At 39.3% G+C, this 18806-nt stretch overlaps 1 protein-coding gene across 1 annotated transcript in view; it reads right to left on the bottom strand.

Moving 5' to 3' along the window:
* Window positions 1-6609: 6609 nt before the first annotated feature.
* Ddx1 (DEAD-box helicase 1) overlaps window positions 6610-18806 on the bottom strand; it is a 27500-nt gene continuing 15303 nt past the window's right edge. Inside the window, exons 15-26 of the mRNA XM_028772202.1 lie at window positions 16887-16985; window positions 15783-15872; window positions 14734-14922; window positions 14583-14634; window positions 12850-12996; window positions 10936-11027; window positions 9270-9342; window positions 9121-9193; window positions 9001-9043; window positions 8078-8173; window positions 7671-7791; window positions 6610-6938 (exon numbers count right to left, since the gene is read on the bottom strand). Coding sequence (XP_028628035.1) covers window positions 6808-6938; window positions 7671-7791; window positions 8078-8173; window positions 9001-9043; window positions 9121-9193; window positions 9270-9342; window positions 10936-11027; window positions 12850-12996; window positions 14583-14634; window positions 14734-14922; window positions 15783-15872; window positions 16887-16985 — 1206 coding nt within the window. The 3' untranslated portion in view covers window positions 6610-6807. The remainder of the gene's footprint in view (window positions 6939-7670; window positions 7792-8077; window positions 8174-9000; window positions 9044-9120; window positions 9194-9269; window positions 9343-10935; window positions 11028-12849; window positions 12997-14582; window positions 14635-14733; window positions 14923-15782; window positions 15873-16886; window positions 16986-18806) is intronic.

Raw genomic sequence — 18806 nt, 5'->3', positions numbered from 1 at the left:
CTGTGGTGACTTCCAACTATAAAATTATTTCATTGCTACTTCAGAACTGTATTGTTGATACTGCTATGAATCGTAATATAAATATCTGATATACAACCCCTTTGGTGAGCCACTGCACTGAGAAGCACCTTCATCTACCTGGAGTAGGTGTGTGACAGTTTTAGAGAGTTTAGAACTAATTTATAGTGTGTAGGGGACACAAGGGGATGAGCTGAGGTTTTCCTGGAGGGGCACAGCAGGAAAGCCCATCTGATGACAAACTCAACATCCAAGACCCTTGGGCCTCAGGCTCCTTACCTACAAAAAGGGCAGCACTGGCTCTTACATGAATCAGAATACAAAATATCTGGCTTCTGGGTGGCATTCCAGAGCAGACTTTTCACTCAAGGGGGTGGGTAGGATGACTCAGGGCCCTGGCACTGGGTAAAAATCTTGACAGTCAAGAAGGTGGGAAGATCTCCCAGCAGGCCACAGCACAAGAATAAAGGCAGTCATAGTGTCATTACTTTCCAGCCATGTCACCTTTAAACTAATCACTACCCTCTTGGTGCTTGAGCCTCCTCATCTTTAGAAAGGAAATATGAAGGTAACTTAGCCCTGGGTCGTTAGGGCTGAACCAGGATGAGTACTTAGAATGGTGCTAAGCTCACAATATAGACCAATAAATGCTACCTATTGTTTTTACATGGGGTTGGGAGAGCTAAGAAGACAAGGCAGCTGGTATGAACTGAGAGGACTTAAGGAGGAAAGTTGGGAAATAAATTATAGAGGACTTTGAGTTCCCATCTTAGTTTGGATTTAATTACTACAGTAGAGGCCTAGCTCATTTCCTTGGATAGGTTTGACACAGATTGATAAACTATACAACAATGAAGGTAGGTTTAGCCATGCACTCGATGGTAGAAACCAAATGAATTCCTGTCACAGCTTTAAATGGCCCCAGCAGAGGATGCTCTTGAGTTGGTGACTCAGTTCTGCTTCTAGTACCTAAGAAGGTATTCATTGATAGCAGAAGCTATAATAGCTGGAGAGATGGCTCAGCACTTAAGAGCATTTGTTGCTCTTGCAAAGGACCTGGGTTTGGTTCCTGCACCCATTTGTTGGCTCAAGTCATTTGTAAACCCAGTTCCAGGGGATACAATATCATTTTGAGAGTTCCACAGGTACCAAGCACATAAAATATGCACACACATCAAGTAAAGTTTTAAAAAAAAGGAAGGAAGAAAGGAAGGAAGAAAGAAAGGGAGGAAGGAAGGAAGGAAGGAAGGAAGGAAGGAAGGAAGGAAGGAAGGAAAATAGAAGTCACTTGCTGAGAAGGGAGATTCTGAAAGAGCATCAATGTTTTGAATGTTCTCATGAGCTGCCATGTGAAGTGACTAGGCTCATTGTCAGTGCTGTGCAAGCCCACACACCCTGCCCTTGTCCTCACCCATACCCACCCACAGGCAGGCAAGTCCACTAGGGCCATTCCACAAATTTCTAGCATGCTCTCAAGGGGCTGTGGCGTAATTCCTAGGATCAGCTGTATAGGAGGCGGGAAAGCCAGTGGGTGTCAGCAATTAGTTAACGTGATACCCACCTCTCTTCATTCAGAGCTGGCCTTTCAGACACAGGCAGAATCAAAGGAAATGACTGAGAAAAAGCACTCCAAGTTCTGGAGATGTTAATGAGCACAGCAATTAGCATAAGCACGATCCTGACATGTATGGAAATTCTTTACACAGAGACGTCTTCAATGGTGGGCCCAAGAGAAGACTGAGGGTGGTGGTCCACCATACTGTGACAGGAGGAACCACCCAGGCACTAACCATGTGGGGCCAATTCGTTGAGGGAAAAAAAAAATCCCAATTCACACTTCTTGGCCTTCAAGATCTAGGTTAAAAAAAAAAAAAAAAAAAGACTACAGCCTCTGACAGATGTAATGGGGAAATAATTCCTAGGAATCTGTGAATTTGCTTAGATGGGAAAGAGGCAAGTCAGGTAATCCTTAAGTGACCCCAAGTGGTAAAAATACACCAGCACATGTGTTCCGACCTTTGTGGGTATTCACAGCGCGACACTAGCACCACCTAGTGTACTCGACTGGGAAGCGAGCCACAAACTCACACGCCCTGACTCTGGTCTCCACCATTATCACATTGGTTTTATTCTGCAGTGTTTTCTTGGTGCTGGGTTGTGAGCCAACAGCACTGGGAAAACGAGTAACAATTTATGGATGGACACACATTACAAGATTTGTTATTATAGCCTACAGCACTAATACCAATATTTTAAGTAAACAGTATGTAATGATACGGATATGATCCAATTTCTCCAAATTGCCTGCCTTTTAAGTGCCAAACAAAATATCTCAAACTGTAGTCTGAGACTGTAAGCCGGTTCTCGCTCAAGCGAGAACACCTAAGAGTTCTGTAGCAAGCTCTCTTAAGTCTGACTGCGGCTAAGTGTGCCATTTCATGAACTTTAAATGCCTTCTACAGAGCTTTCTTGCTCGGCCCCTTTGCAATAACTCCCTCACAGTACAGGGTCCGAACCGGTTCCTACCACTCCAGTACCACTTTGTCTAAACACGGAATTTTCCCTTTTATAACCAGTCATACTTTAAGTAGCTAACATTTGAGAGTATCCAGGGAGTCACAATATGTGGGAAAGGAAAAGCCAAATTCATGATGGGTATCACTACTCCAACATTCTAGTAGTCTCTCTCCTCTTCTAGTCAGTTCTCTATCCCAGATTCTCTACAAAACTCTGAATGCACACACATATGCGTATGTACACACATGCATGCACACAGTTGCATCAGGCTCCACTTAAAGCAGCTTGCTAACATCAGCCAAGGCCTACTCCATCCAGAGCAGTCAAAGCAGAGTTCCTGGAGGCAAGGTATAGACCCTGCATTTCATTTAAGGAATCATGTCCTTTGATTCATCTTAGGGTAAAAATTTGCCATAAGAATGAAAGCTCTGAGAGCTACTTCTGTGTTTCTCCAATGGTCCCTTGGCAATCCCAGTTGGCTAAAATGTAGATATTCTGGGTCCCGCCCTTGAACTAACAGAGTCTGATATGAGTGGGCTAAAGAGAAGTCTAACTATTACTGGGTTCAGATGCAGACCTCCTAGATTCCAAAATCTTTCAGATTTCTCTCAATAGTTTAACCAGAAGTGGAATATCAGAAACAAAGTAACTAAAGCTTTAAAGGATTTTAAAGGAACCTAAAACAACAGAAACTGACAGCAAAATATTACATCTTTTCCTTACCTAAAGAAACCAACCAAGCTGGGCAGTGATGGCACACACCTTTAATCCCAGCACTTGGAAGGCAGAGGCAGGTGGATTTCTGAGTTCGAGGCCAGCCTGGTCTACAGAGTGAGTTCCAGGACAGCCAGGGCTACACAGAGAAACCCTGTCTTGGGGAAAAAAAAAAAATAGAAGAAGAAACCAACCCCCCCCCCCCCCCCCATAGTGCTCTAACTCCCTCCACCCGGAGAAGAACCCTATAAATCCCATCCCTTCCTCCCCCTTGAAGGAATCCCCTTTAGTTCCCTCATCTCTTCCTTGAAAGGCATCCTCCACAATTGCAAAATAGTGTTCCTCCCTTTCCTTCCTGTACCGTTACATTTTTGTTTGAATATTTCTTTCTCCACTCCCACAAAACCAGGTCACTTTGGGACTGCTACTAGTACTTTGGAAAATGCCATTATCTAGTTAAATGATAAAACTGCTGGAAGGAAATCTGGGTTTCCTTGTGTATTTATCTACTTTTTTTTAAAAATTTCATCTATCAAATTCAAATGGCAATGAAGCACGTAACTTCTGTGTAAGTCAAAACAAGGTGAGGAATGTGACTAAACGGTTTTGCCCATTTCCAATTCTTTTCTTTCTTTTCAAATCTGCGGCAGACTGAGTCATTGCCACATAGTTCTACCTTGAAAAGGAAAAATGAGAAAGAGAAAGAGAGAGAGAGAGAGAGAGAGAGAGAGAGAGAGAGAGAGAGAGAGAGAGAGAGGCTGATTCCAAGCTTAGATCTTAGTTTATATCTATCTTATAACCCATAATACGGCAGCAGGGGGTGGGTGGTGGGTGGTGGGTGGTGGTGGCAGCCACAGGGAGGGAGCAGGGTAAGGAGTCAAGTGGAAGCGCCTCCTGTCTGCTTCTCACTAGCACTGATCTACACTCTATAAACCTACAGCAAGGTTTAGGTACAAGTTCTACTTTACTTCATAAACTATATTCCACAGGACTCTTCCTAGGTTGTTAATGTGTGTTGCTCAGCACAGCCCTTTGAGAAAGTAATCTGGCACTGGCAGTCCTGGAAAATATCCAGTGTTCATAGTCTTGAATTCAGTGTTTAAGACAACATTCTAAGAAGGTACACACTGCAGTACTGTACATAATACAAGGACAATGGAAATAATGTAAATAACAAGAAATATGTTAAGTGCCTCTCGAGAATCTACTCAACTTTTGCAGAGTGTCTAATAGGCTGCTGAATAATGCAAATTGTTTTTATCTTCATGAGGGAACCACATCTTAGAGAAGCTAGTGAGCTTGCCCTCCGATATACAGAAAGCATGGGTTCACAGAGTCCATCAAGGCCCATGTGAAGCTCGCAGGCTTTTAAGTTCCCCTCAGCGCTCATCAGCATTGGCGGAGCGTTATGACATAAATCATCACTGTGCCTCGATGGATTGTTACAAGCTTATTAAGAGTGGAAATACACCCCAATCCCCCAAGCATAAAACCACTCCAGTCGCTATGCAGGGGTGGCCCTCATAATCAAAGCCCAAAGATGGTGGCTAAGCCTACTACCCCATTGGGCACCGAAGTGGAGTGAACCATAACATTTGTTTAGAGAGAAGAATGACCTAGACCTGTGAGCAGTGTTTCAGTTCCTGTAGAATTTAAAAAACAAGGGACAATAAGGAAGCTGAGTCAGAAACACTACCATTTACAGGTTAATATTTAATATGCACTAGCCTTTCTAGGGCCTCTAGTGTTCTAAGGCAGATGCCAAAGTTGTGTGACCAAGATCTAACCATGCAGCAGCTCAGATAAGCTCCAGATACTGTACCAGACAATTAACAAAGAGTGGACAGCTATTTCCTAGGGTCAGCCAGGTCCCTTATCAGGTCTTTCTGCCATTTCCCAAGTATCACACTGAACTAATGGTATCTACAGGCTCACTAGTACTGCGCCCATGGTCCAGGCCAAAGGACAGAGGAGGTGCAGACGTGAGAGCCATTCTTCTCACTCACACCCCACTGATGGGATGCTGGCAAGGGACCCTAGAAAGACTCAGGAGTTCCTATTTCTAATAGGGAAAAGGATGCAGCAGCATTTCTCAGGCTCAGTCATCAATGGCAAGCAGGCTTAATGAACAACTCACCGGCTTACCACTGGCACAAACACTAGGAAAGCCTTAGTGGGGAGGCTGGAAAAGGGACATCATGTTGGGTCGGGTCTCCACACAGCACACTACACACATGTACATGCCTTGGTCTGTTTACATGAAGCTTTCTCCTGCAATAGCTCAAAATTAGACAGCAACCTGAACCACTCCTCAGCTGTCAGTCAGCTCAAGTCAGCATTGCTCTTAGCTGCCCAGGGGATACCACTATCGGGTTCAAAGGTGGTTCAGAGAGCAAACAATGAAACCAAGAAATCCCAGTTCTGTGTGCATTCTTATCAACCAGTGGCTCACTGAGTCCAGTTCTTACTCCTACAAAACAAGCCTGTAACAAGGTAGATTCTTTCTGGCTCTTAGTATTTAACCAATAGTAAGTTCAGTATTGAACTTCAGTGTTATATTTTCTCCTATGCATGTAAACATCCATTCTACCTGCAAAAAGCAGTCTTCACACGGCCATGAGACGTGACAGCAGTTCTAGGACATCTAGAAACTGGTCTAGAAGTTAATTGGCATCATCAAATCACTTTGTATAAAGCTCTGGAAGGGAAGCATCCGTGGTGGTGCTCCCACTAGTGACATCTGTTTCTACACCAAGTTTCCCTTGAGATTTTGTTAAAAGGTTGAAAACCATCAACTGCTCTTGGGGAATCTCTAGGTAGAGAACACCTTTACCTCTCCTCACCTAGGAGTCCAAAGACACGAGAGAACAATTCAATTGTATGCCCTGAAATTTCTCCTGGAGGTATTTTAATCAAAGGATAGAAATGAACTGATTTTAGAACACAGCGACACAGCAAAGTCATTTTGTCCTTATGTGAATCAACTGCAAAGAAAGGTTTTGAAAAAAAAAATTCAGAGACTCCTTCACTGTCATCAGCATTAGTCACCAATCCATATTGAATTTCCAAGCACCCTCCTAGTTTCCAAATTAGCCAAAAAAGGCCTTCTACCTTGGGGTCTTTGGCTTTTCTTTTGTTTTACAGCTCTCCTCCAGCTTTATAATGTACCCAGACAGCCTGAAATATCTCAAAATCACTTCAACCTAGCATCACTCCTGTGAAAAATTTCACTCAAAGGATATTCGATCTGGGTTTCATATGGGTCCTGATTCACATTCATACATCCATAAGGTATTCCACAAGCCTACAGTGTTCTTAAAAGAAAACAAACAAATAGAACTTTAAAAGAAGACACAAGCCTTCATGAAAATATAGTTGTCAAATTTATTTTCATTAGGCTGCCATTTTACGAAGAATTCCTAAGATGTGTGTTTCCTGACATGCGAGTTAGCAGTAGTAGCTCGGTTACTATAAATACCGCTGCTCAGAAGCAGCGCCACTGGCTTAGAGTTAAGACTATAGACTTTATGACTCCAATCCCACTCCATCTACGTGAAATCAGAAGGTTCTGAACAGCTGGTTGGGAAGGTAGCCAAGGTGTAGGAAAGATGTCTGTGCTTCCTTTTCAAGGGCAGCCAACTCTTGAACGGTAGGTGCCAGGATATCCACATGGCCTTTATAGTTTCCACCTGTACGAGCACACAAACCAGGAACAATGTAAGTGACACGCTTGAGGCACTTGTCAGGAAGCTGTGAGTTCAATTCTACCACCTCAAATACTGTTTCTAGCAGTAAAAACTTACGACCAGACAAGTTATCTCCACAACATTTAGCTTTAAATTTTTAAACTAAGATTTTCAATATAAATTAGTAATCAAGCTTCATTAACAGTTGCCTCAATGCCCACACGTACCACTCCCTTAGTATACCCTGAATCAAAAGCATTCAGAAACATTCTGGGCAAAGAGAACACTAACTGAGGTTGCCACTTACATTAAAGACTTCTGACTCTTTGTTCAAAATCACCTATAATACTCATTTCCTAATAATTCATTAAAAGTTCAAGTACTCTTCTTGATATAAATAGTACAAGACAATCAGCTAATTTGCTGCCCCTCATTCACATACAGATCACACAATAAAATGCTGGAAGTCAAATAATAATAAAGCACTGGAGAGCAATTAGTAGAGAATAATTAATATGCTAATAATATACTGGTAGCATAATGGGACAAAATTATGGTCTTCATAAACTGACATTCAAACAGGCAAATTTAGCTACATATGGTTTTGGATGCCTATAATCCCAGCACTCAGAAGGCTGAGGCAGGAGAATCTTGAGTCTGGGATACAAAACACTGGTACAGTATGGGGGGTGGGAGGGGGAAGGGAACAATACACTGAGACATCTGAAAGCTTACCGCCAGCAGCTCTTTTTTGACCATATGTAACTTTCCCATCAAACTCATCCACTGGAACCTTTATATCTGGCTCAACCTGGGAAATGGTACAGTTCAGGTGTTCTTCTATCTCGGAAAGTAGCTACGAAAGAGTGAGAAAATTAAAATATTTTAGATAAAATTTCACTTTGATAAAAGTTTTACTGTAATAGCATTAAATAAAACTAGGCAAGCTGAATGTTTAATAGAAATGGAAGCTGGATCCCTGGAAGTAGCTCCCAAGTCACAACTTACAGACAGAATTATTAGCCAATTACTCTTCTCTCATCACTGACGAATAGACAAAAGTAGAAATATAACTTTTCTAGATGAATGTAGTCTGTTTATTGATTTCAATAAAGTCTCTGGGAGTATTGGCAAAGTCTCACCTGCATTTCATTGTACCAGATAGTACAGCCGCCATCTTCCTTAAGTCTAGTATTATAGCATCCCTTCCCACGGTTGCTGCATACATGATACCAAACCTACATTAAAGGGAGAAGAAACATGACCATATACAGAGATGGAAATTAAATACCGTGCTCTACATTTTTGTTTTTTTAATATTTTATTTCCTTAAAACACTAGAAAAAAGATTATGCATTTTATCCTACGGTTATTACTTGATGGCTCATTGAATAGACCTGGGTTATTCTAGAAATAATACAAAAAAACTCTCAACTGATGTTCAAAGAGGCGCATGCAGCCAGGTGTGGTGGTGCATGCCTGTAAGCCCAGCACTCAGGCTAAGGCAAGGAGGATCGAGTTTGAGGCCAGCCTGAACTACAAAAAGGTGGGTGTGGAGAGGGGATACATTTTGGAGAATGTTCTATCCAAATTAATATTTTAAAAAGTCTGTTTATATCCAAAGATAAAGCACATAGGGAAAGTATGCACATAAATTTGAGGAAAAAAATGTGTAGGAGACCTTATAAAAGTTTTTCTACAAATCAGAATTACATACATATATATATATATATATATGTATATATATTATACACACATACACAGACACATACACACACACACTTGTGTCACTCCCTAAGTGTCCTACAGCATTATGCTACAGTATTTAATTGGTTTTTGTTGAGAAAACTATATTAAGGCTATTAGGAATGTTGCTGTTTTATTCCTTTCTTTGCAAACCACATGCTATTATTTGCCTATTCAATCCATACAGAAGGAAGAAATTCTATAAAATGTTCACTTCCATTTATGACTGATTCCAACCCCAGTGGGGAAATCAAACTGCTTTTACTTCCCATATCAAAATGTAACTCACAATGACTCTAACAGAGATCTCGAAGATTACCTTTTCTTTCTCTGTTGCCACCAGGGAAATAGCCAGGCCCATCCTGAAAGATTTCAAAGCCTGTATTAGACCTTATTTCTGAAACATAGAAGCTCAAAGGGGGAAGAACTTGAGCAGTACCTTTCAGCTCGTCCCACTCTGCCAATCCGGTGCACATAATTCTGCTTTTCATCAGGCAGGGTGACATTTATAACTGCAAATGCAGACAATGGTTAACAGCTGTCATTTGTTTGTAAGGTTAGTGCGTTAAGTAGAAAGGTTCTTCTTACCATAAGGAACACCATGGATATCAATTCCTCTAGCAGCTACATCTGTGCAAATCAAGAATCTTACGTCTCCTTTCTAAGAGAACCAAGACAAGGAGTTGTCTGTCAGTAAATGCATAAAACATAAAAAAAAAAAAACCACTCCACTAAGAAAGCTAAATGGTACTTTTCAGATTACCAGTTTGGATATAATAATCTACTGGACCAAATCCTGAGGTTTTAATCTATGATCTGCTGAGACATGATATTAATGGTTGTACTGTTTTTCTTGTACCAGTGTATTAAGCCAAAGCTAAACTCAGGCTTTATCTTTAGTCTTTAGAAATAGCTTTGGAACACCAAAAATATAAAATAGAACAGAATACAGAAACATAAGTGTTGTCTTTATTCTTAACCTAAAATAAATCTAGGGAATGGGGAGATGGTTCATTTTCCATGGGAGTGGTTAAGAGTACTGACTGTTCTTCCAGAGGATCTGGGTTCCATTCCTAACACCTATATAGCACTGACAATCTGTAATGTCAGTTCTAGAGGATTCAACACCCTCTTCTGACTTTTGTGGGCACTGAACACACATGGTGCAGGCAACACACCCATAAGCATAAAAAAAAAAAAAGAAAGAAAGAAAGAAAGAAAAAAGAGTGAGTAGGAAATAAGCCCCTAGAGCTTACAAAGGAAACACAAAGAAACACAAATTAGCCCTTTGGATGCCTTTGTGCAGAAGAAAGTTAAGATTTGGAGGTGAGAGCTGCACACTGACTCTGGGTCTAGTTTACTCCCCAGGATGAATGGCAGTGAACTTGGTGAAATGAAGCCAGAGGACATCAAGGATACACAGCATGGAAGCATACACTAACCTAAGCCTGACATGTCCCACTTTTTTCCAAATGATGGAAAAAGACCACCTGTTCTGTCCACGGCAGTAAACTCTCTGGACTGTTGGTGAAAAGATACTACTGATATTTAGCTCTAAATGGCTGAGGCCTACTACACACACCAAGGGCTCAGAAGGCCTTCGGAATACAAGCACCTGGAAGAGCGCACTTCAAACAACCATAAAACCAGGTATGTTTGTTTCCACACTACCAAACTCTAATGACCGTCTTCATTTCCTAACAAAATTAATTCTCGGGCAGTGGTGGTGCACGCCTTTAATCCCAGCACTTGGGAGGCAGAGGCAGGTGGATTTCTGAGTTCAAGGCCAGCCTGGTCTACAGAGTGAGTTCCAGGAAAGCGAGGAGTACACAGAGAAACCCTGTCTCGAAAAACCAAAACCAACCAACCAAACAAACAAACAAAAAAATTAATTCTCTCCAAGTATTTGTAAACTTTTCAGAAAGGTTCATAGACAAGGTTTACCTAATCCTATACTTCTAAAAAGTATCTACCTAACAAAATTATGTATGTATGAAGAAATGTACATACAAATGTCAGTCAAAGAATATTTAATTGGGCACACTACGAGGGAGCAGTGAACTACGTGACAGGTACATAAAATTTGTTATCTAACTGTCAAAGGTGACTAATTCCTGCCACAATGTATGGATAAAGGTAAAATGCTTTTAGTCTCCGGGGAGAGAACTGTTTCAATGCTATTAAGTGGCATAAGGAACACTATAACCAGCCCCCTTAAATAATAAGCAAATGCAGGTAACTAGGCACACTGTACCTTAAACCGTTCCAAGTTTTGCTTTCTCTCATGAGGCTTTCTGTCACCATGAAGACACACACATGAGAATTGGTGTCCTTTTTTATCAGGTCCTAAGAAAAAGCATACTTAACATCTGACCTTGAAACACATTATGCCAAAGACTATAAAAACACATGCCTATAAAAATCTATACTCCAATTTGGCACAAATGAAGACAGCAAACTTTCTGAACCAGGCAAAATGCCATTAAAATATATACCATGAAAGGCTGGGGAGACTCAGGTGGTAAAGTATAAGCATGAAGAGAGGACCTCAGATTCTCAGCACCCATGTAAAAGCTGGGCAAAGTGTTGGCATCTTTAACCCCAGCATTTGTTTCTGTCAATGCTGGGGTTGATAGGTGGACCATAGACCTCACTGGCCAGCAAGCCTAGCTGAATCCATTAGCTCCAGGTTCTGTGAGAGTGTCTCAAAAAGTAAAGTGGAAAGTAATCAAGGAAGCCAGCTAACTTCCACAGGCATGTGTACATATCCTCACACAGAACATACCCCTCCCCGAACACACACAAACTCCATAAAACATCAGCAGTGGATTGTTTTTAAGAGAATTCTAAATTCTATCAAACTTCTGTATTAACTTTCCAAGGAGCTGGGATTAGAGACACACCCTACCACACTCAGCTTACTGTCCAACTTTATAAAAGAATGTATAGCCCTTCAACTGAGACAGCTTTACGGCTTAATATTCTCAACAATAAATTAGAGTACTTAAGTATGTTCCTCAGCCTTGTCAAACCTGGTGTTTCATTTCTGATTACAAACTAAGCATTTCCATACCTATTTAGAATATTTCCGTATTTGATAAGAAACATTAAGTCATCTAAACATAAAAAACATCTAGTGTGAAACTACACCATTTCCATTCTAATGTCTATTCTACCTCTACAGACTTGTATAAACCTTGGGTCAAGTTAATTTTAGTGTGGAATGTTTTATTTGCAAAGTTTGGGTCATTATATTTTCACCACATTAGTGCCCCTTTATTTCTACTAATATTTTTGTTTAAGGTTTACTTTCATCCCTTATTAGATCTTTAGATTAATATTTCAGCATATGTGTTTATATGTGTTAATCTTAATATTAAAATTCAACATGTCATCACTAACATAATAGAATTTGTATCTTGCAAACCAGCACATAGTCTTTAAGGTCTTCCTTGGGTTTTTGGCATGTTGTTTTTAACAGCATATGTCTAACACTCATCTAGATTAACACTCTATGTGATCTTAGCAGCAGCCTTCAGTTCACTGACACTTAAATACAGTCAGGTTTTTTACAGTACTGCTCTTATTCTGTGATTCCTAAGATGTATTTCTCCCTCTAGGAGTAGAAATTGAAGCAGGAGTCTTACTCATAACCAGGTAAATTCTACCACTGAGCTATCTCCCTAACACTTAGGTTTTGAGATCCTATCTCATTATACAGCCCAGGCTGACCTAAACTTGATATGTGACTTAGTGACCTCCCCGTCCTCCAACCTCTGACTCTCATCTGTAGATGTGTACCACAATGCCTGGCTTCTTTCTTCCTTTATTATTTAGAGTTTTCCTCTTATTCCCTTTTTCCTATTTACCAGCTTAGAAAATACATATTGTACTATTTTAGTCATTATGCTTTAGATTTTAGTATTAATCAGTAATCTAGATCTATGGCATTAGAAGTCTGTGATTCAGGTACATGGTAATGACGACTGCTGCACTGTGGAAGACGTTCTCATGTCCATCCCAGGGCTTATCCAAAGAAAAGGACTGGATAGACACAGATAGATTATAACGTGCCATCACTGCTTTAAACTCTGTGCATACATTCTAGCTTTTATCAACATGAGGGTAATAATCTATGAAACGAAGAAATAAGTGAGAGCAAATGTACCTCCTCCTTGCTGCATAAAGTACTGCTCCAAGTTATCACAGTCAATTTTAGTTCTACAGAAGATAATTGCTTGATCCATCTTGTGTTCCTTGATTGCTCGGACAGCATACTCCCCCTTCAGTATTTTAATAGCTTCAGACCACATCTCTTGATTACCATAGCAACAGAAAAAGCAACAGAATGTCACTCTGAAGCTGTTATGAGCACACATTATCAGTCTGACATATTGCTTAACTCTAAAATTCCCTGTTATACTATAGACAAGGTACAGTATGAGAGTGAAATACTTAATTGCTTCATTTATTTTGGTTCTGTCAATGTCTTATACACTATTTTGGGGTCTTGGCCTCTCTCTCTCATACACACACACATACACACACATGCACACACAAGCATGCAACACACAGGCACATATATGCATGCAGTCATACAATGTAATCTTTTAAGAAACACAAATATGTAAACATACAAACAAAACAGCCACATACACCAAGACTTGGTACCGTCCTCTCAAGCATTAGTTATAATCTATTCTGCATTAACTTCCCTTTATGCTTAAGACATAATTATTTGATGATTTTAACCTTCTTAAAGAAATTAGTAAGTCTAACCAATCTAATACCACTCCACAGAATGAAAACCCAGTTAGCAGCTTTTCAGTCATGCTCCCCAAGTCTCTCTCCTGGGAAGTAGTGTTATAGTTTACTCCTCTGCTGATACATGCTTTTAATCTGCCCTACTTCTAAAGGTTCTCTGGTTGTCTCCAACTGTACTGAAGAATAGGCAAACGCTTTACAAAAACATCATCACAGTAAAAGCTGGTATCTTATAAAGTGTGCTCCCTAACCATGGGTTAACAGATTGTGCTTAACTAGTAGTTTCTCTACTTCAACAGGAAGGGTGAGTATGGATCGTGTCAATCTGTTGCTACACATAAAGCCGATTTCTAAGAACTCAAAACAAGATTTCAGTCAATCCACCTTTCAGATGTATGTCAAACTGCTCAGTGAATTCAACCAAAAAGTAAAAGCATTCTGACTTCTAAGGACTTATTCAAAACATCTGATGTCAGGCATGCAGTCGAATCAGTTTAAGATACATTCACTTAGGGTTTAGCATCTTGTATCTTACTGTATCTTCATATGTTTTTGAAATGTTATGGACATGAAAGACACTGTCTGCTAGGCTATCTTCACTGCACTGAGACTAATGTTAGGCTTTTTCAGAACTGATCAGTGAGTTTCTGTTTGAGAACAAAAGATGCTGCAGACAGCACTAAGGTTGAATAATATAAATGTGTTTAATGCCCTGAATCATACACTAAAAAAGTCGAAATCATAAAAATAATTAAGAAATCCACACTATTTGTCTTTCACCATTTAATAAAGGCATTCCCCCAACCCCCAGCATTCCGCATCTTTATATTTCTGGAATTTCAGGGTCAATATAATTTTGTCTCTAGACAAATGTGCTGGTTCTCTATGATCTACAATCAATAATCCAGAAGACTTATGATTTTGAGGCCACACAACTAACAGCTACGTTCAGTGGTTAACACTGCTCCTCTAAGCTAAGTGGTGTGAGCTTGCCCCATTTCATGATTATTCTTATTCTACTTTTCCCATTCTAGGTTTGTGGGTCATATATCACATCTTTCATGAGAACACTTGTCACAGAAACAAACCAATCATTTTCAAGATGTATAACACACTCTACTCATTCTTTCATCTTACCTGGACTGTTAGCACCTGGTCTTGTGTTATCCTTTGCATGTACATCATCAGTCTGTTGAAGGTAGAAATAAGAAAGGGATGAGGGATGCTAAGGACTGACTTAGCCTGAGGAGACTAGCTCAGCACAGTGTTCACACCTCACAGCACTTACTCGAATGTGGTTCTTCCCCAGCCTTTCCCAGAGCTTGTCAGTTTTGGGGTTCACAGGGACAACAACATGATGTACAGTATCTGGAACAGAATCTTCTCCTTTCAAATCGACCCATGTGGGAAAATGCATTATCTTCTCAGATAGTTTCTTTACATCAAAAGAATGCAGAGTAGCAGAGCAAACGATCACCTAGAGACAGGAAAACTCACATTCAGGCCAACTTTTATAACAGTCAGCATGCTATCACACTAGTTTTTAAAAATTAATTGCTTTGTTTTGAGACTCACACTAACAATAGATGACAAGAGAATACAGAATACTAGTCAGGGAACCTAAAGCACATCTAATCCCTGCTTTCATGTAGTAACTAACAGTGTGACACTGTCACACAGAAGCCATGCCATCTCTCTCTAGGATATTTTTGTTGTTTGTTTTTTGTTGTAAACCAAAGGTTAAAAATTGTTTTTCATCTCCTTCTCTCAAAAGTTCCTCCCTTTCAAATGCTTCCTATGGAAGGATGAGACAAGGGCAATGTTTTCAGAAATAACTACTAGGGAGGTGACTGACAGTCAGTAGCCAATGCTACTTCCCATTTGCACAAGAAACAACAATGATATCCAGATTCTAAGCACCCAGGGCTCTGCAGAAAGAGGCGCTGAGAGTATCTTAGGGTTATCTGTAACAACTAAGAAATTATCCTCATTTCTAAAAGGAGCCCCCCAACTGCCTTTTTCCTCCAAACAGGGTTTTTCTGTGTAACAGTGTCCTGGCTGTCCTTAACTCACTTTGCAGACCAGCACGGCCTCAAACTCAGAAAGTGCTGGGATTAAAGGTGTGCTGTGCGCCAACTTGACCAGCCCTGAAAAACAGCTTTTAAGACTGTCAGCTGTGTGTGTGTGTGTTTGTGTGTATTTGAGTAACTAGATGATAACAAAGAAAATATACACAATGAATTTGATCATAACACCTTAAAGCAAAAGTCTTCGATCCTACAACACTGAGTAACAACTGTCTACATCTATTTTTGAGCTGCGTTAGTCATTTGATACCTGAAGTCTTTTCCCATCAGAAGTAATCTGAGGAATCTGGCTGTGCATTCTGTTAATAAAGTCAGAATAGCCTTGAGAGAGAAGCCCATCCTGCAGAAAAGAGTTTTTCATCAGTATTAAAATCTTTTAATTTTCAAATTTAAAATACAAGATAAAAGAATTAACATATATACATACATATTCCTATATTTTCAAAATAATTATAATCTGCTGGATAATTGAATGCAAGTTATAAATTCAACTTTAGGTTCCTTGAGACTAAAATATGAAGAAGTTTAATAAATAAACCACACTTCAGTATTCTAACATGAATACAACAATTTATAACGCATGTCCTTAAGACACTGATTTTAATTTGAAAATTGAAAAAGTTCCTGTGGTAGAAAATTAATCCAACCATCTTTAGAATAATTTGATAGAGTATCTCAAAAGCCTCAGACACATTTATGTCCTTCCAGATGGTTCACAGTGTGCATCTCTAGCATAAAAAAAAATAATTTGTTGTATAAAAAAACAATGTATGCAGTTATTTGGAATAAAAAAGCAAACTATCTATGTCACTAGTTGGAGAGTAACTCAAGAAGCCATGACATATCCATGTAACAGATCATTAAACAGCCTTCAAAGCACAATTACAAACAGTGAAGTGGAATATTTGAGATATGATTTTTTTTTAAATTAAGGTTTGCCTAAATTCCTCAAAGCCTGATTAAACTCTCTAAAATAATTCAGTGTCAGGACCCCTGCTGGATCCCTAAATTCAGGTGCTCAAGTCCTTGGTGCAATGTTATACAAATGTTCCATCTACAAATCACGTGTTTGTGCAATGTAAATAGCAGTCACACTGTATTATTTAGGACAAACAATAAAACTACATTGAACATATATTCAATCTAAATGAATTTTCTTTCAATTTTTGACTCAAGATTGACTTAATATGCAGATTAAAAAAAGTCAATTATATGTGTATCAATATAGTAAATGAAAATGTGCTTGACTGTAATTTTTAGGTAGTAGGATTAAGGCTGAGTTGTATTTTTTTCACTTTATAAATCTTATCATAAGCATCCCCTCTAAAGAAAATATGAATGTATTTCAACCTACTGCTTCATCCAGGACCAGGAATCTAACTTGAGACAAGTTGAGCTTTCCAGTCGACACCAAATCATCTAATCTTCCTGGAGTACCGACGACAATATCAACCTGAAAAGCCATAAGCAACACAGAAGGCAAAACTATATTAAAAAATTAATATAATTACTTTAAAACAGCAAAATGCCATTTTCTACTTCAAACAAACATGTGAATACTGAAATAGTGCCTGCCAATGCAAAAGATATTTAAAGTAATTATGGATAGATAATGCTGTACACCACATTCTTACTTTGGCCACTAATTTGGGCTATCTTTAACTTTTAAACATAATCTAATATATAACATTTGTATTTTATAAGAAAAAAAGCCAGGTGAGTTTCCATGAATTCTAGAATTAAACAGGAACCCCAATCCCAGCTCCACTATTATTACACTGTGGGATATAACACATCACTTTTCTCATTTCGAACAGAGGAATATCTTTATTTTACAAGATAGTTTTGATAATTCAGAGAAGACACACAGAACCCTGGCTACCTGGTATGCTGAGTACTCAGTGTACTTGATTATAGTTTAATAGTAACTGCTTAGACTGGCCAGGAAATTATTATAGTATTTGTCAGATACTCATAGTGAACAGATAGAACACTAAATGTCTTTCAGGTTTCATTTCCTATGACTACTAAAGCAAACACAACTATTATTACTTCTATTTTTAAATCAGCAGATTAAAGTGTAGACTTAAACTAAAATCATAACATTTAGATATAGCACTAATAAGTACCCACACTGAGACTACACATAAGAAGAGGTCTACGGGGCTAGAAAGTTGGTTCAAGTTAAGAGCACTTGTTGCATCTGCAGAGCACTTGGGTTTGATTCCCAGTGTCCATGTAGCAGCTCACCTCTATTCATAACTCCAGTTCCAGAGGACAGAATGCCCTCTTCTGACTTCCACATATACTAGCCATGTACATAGTACACATACATACATAGAAGTAAAGCATTTTATACAAATAAATCTAAAAAATAAAACATTTGAGGGTCAAACTGAAATGAGAGAAAATTTAACTTTATATCATAAAAAATTTTAAGTACAAAATTCATATACTTTGCATTCTCCCTCAGGCCTCGTGGCCAAGTCAACAGGGCAAGTTGATTAAGAACAACTTTCGGTCTTTACAGTCAAGCTCTACATGTAACTTTTTCATCCTCTGGCCAGCTATGAAATATTTGACACATATCTAGTTTCTAATATGTACAGACAGGGATAAGTATCATGTTTTAATACATTGTAGGGTTTTGGTGACTAAGAAAATGTATGCATGGACTGAAGCAGTATAGTACCTACAAGGATGGACACAGAATCCAAACAAGAAAGCCCCACAGAACTCTTTTTATGTTTAAACTCAGGGAGGGAGATTGATAACTACAGACTTCAAGCTACAGAATACCTGTGAAATGTGAAAGGAAAAACCTGTTCAGTGAAGTAAGACTCTACTATATATGCTAATCACAGGGACAAAATTCCATTCTGATGTGTGTAGCATTTCTTTGGTTTCCAATTCTAACCAGTAAGTTTCCTCCTTCCTGAGTGACAGGAGGCAAAGGGTTGTGAAAACAGATCTAGGTTATCCCAGGTTAGAAAAGAGCTGCTAGACAAGCTTGTAAAGTATTTATGTGCCATGCATAGCAGCATATGGTACATAATGCAGCACCTTTGGAAGTTACAAGCTAAAAAATTCTATTCTCTACCTCCAAAGCTACCTTGGACTCCAGCATAAGCAGTGTGATGGCTGACCTAAGGGATGTAGAGATGGCAATGGAGAATGTGAGGTAGAAAGATGCACAAAAAAGGACAGGCGCTCCTTTAAGGACAGAACAGAACAGAACAGAACAGAACAGAACAGAACAGAACAGAACAGAACA

This window comes from Grammomys surdaster, unplaced genomic scaffold, assembly GCF_004785775.1.
Source record: "Grammomys surdaster isolate TR1022 unplaced genomic scaffold, NIH_TR_1.0 212, whole genome shotgun sequence".
Classification (NCBI taxonomy): Eukaryota; Metazoa; Chordata; class Mammalia; order Rodentia; family Muridae; genus Grammomys; species Grammomys surdaster.
This window is presented reverse-complemented; position numbering and strand designations above follow the sequence as displayed.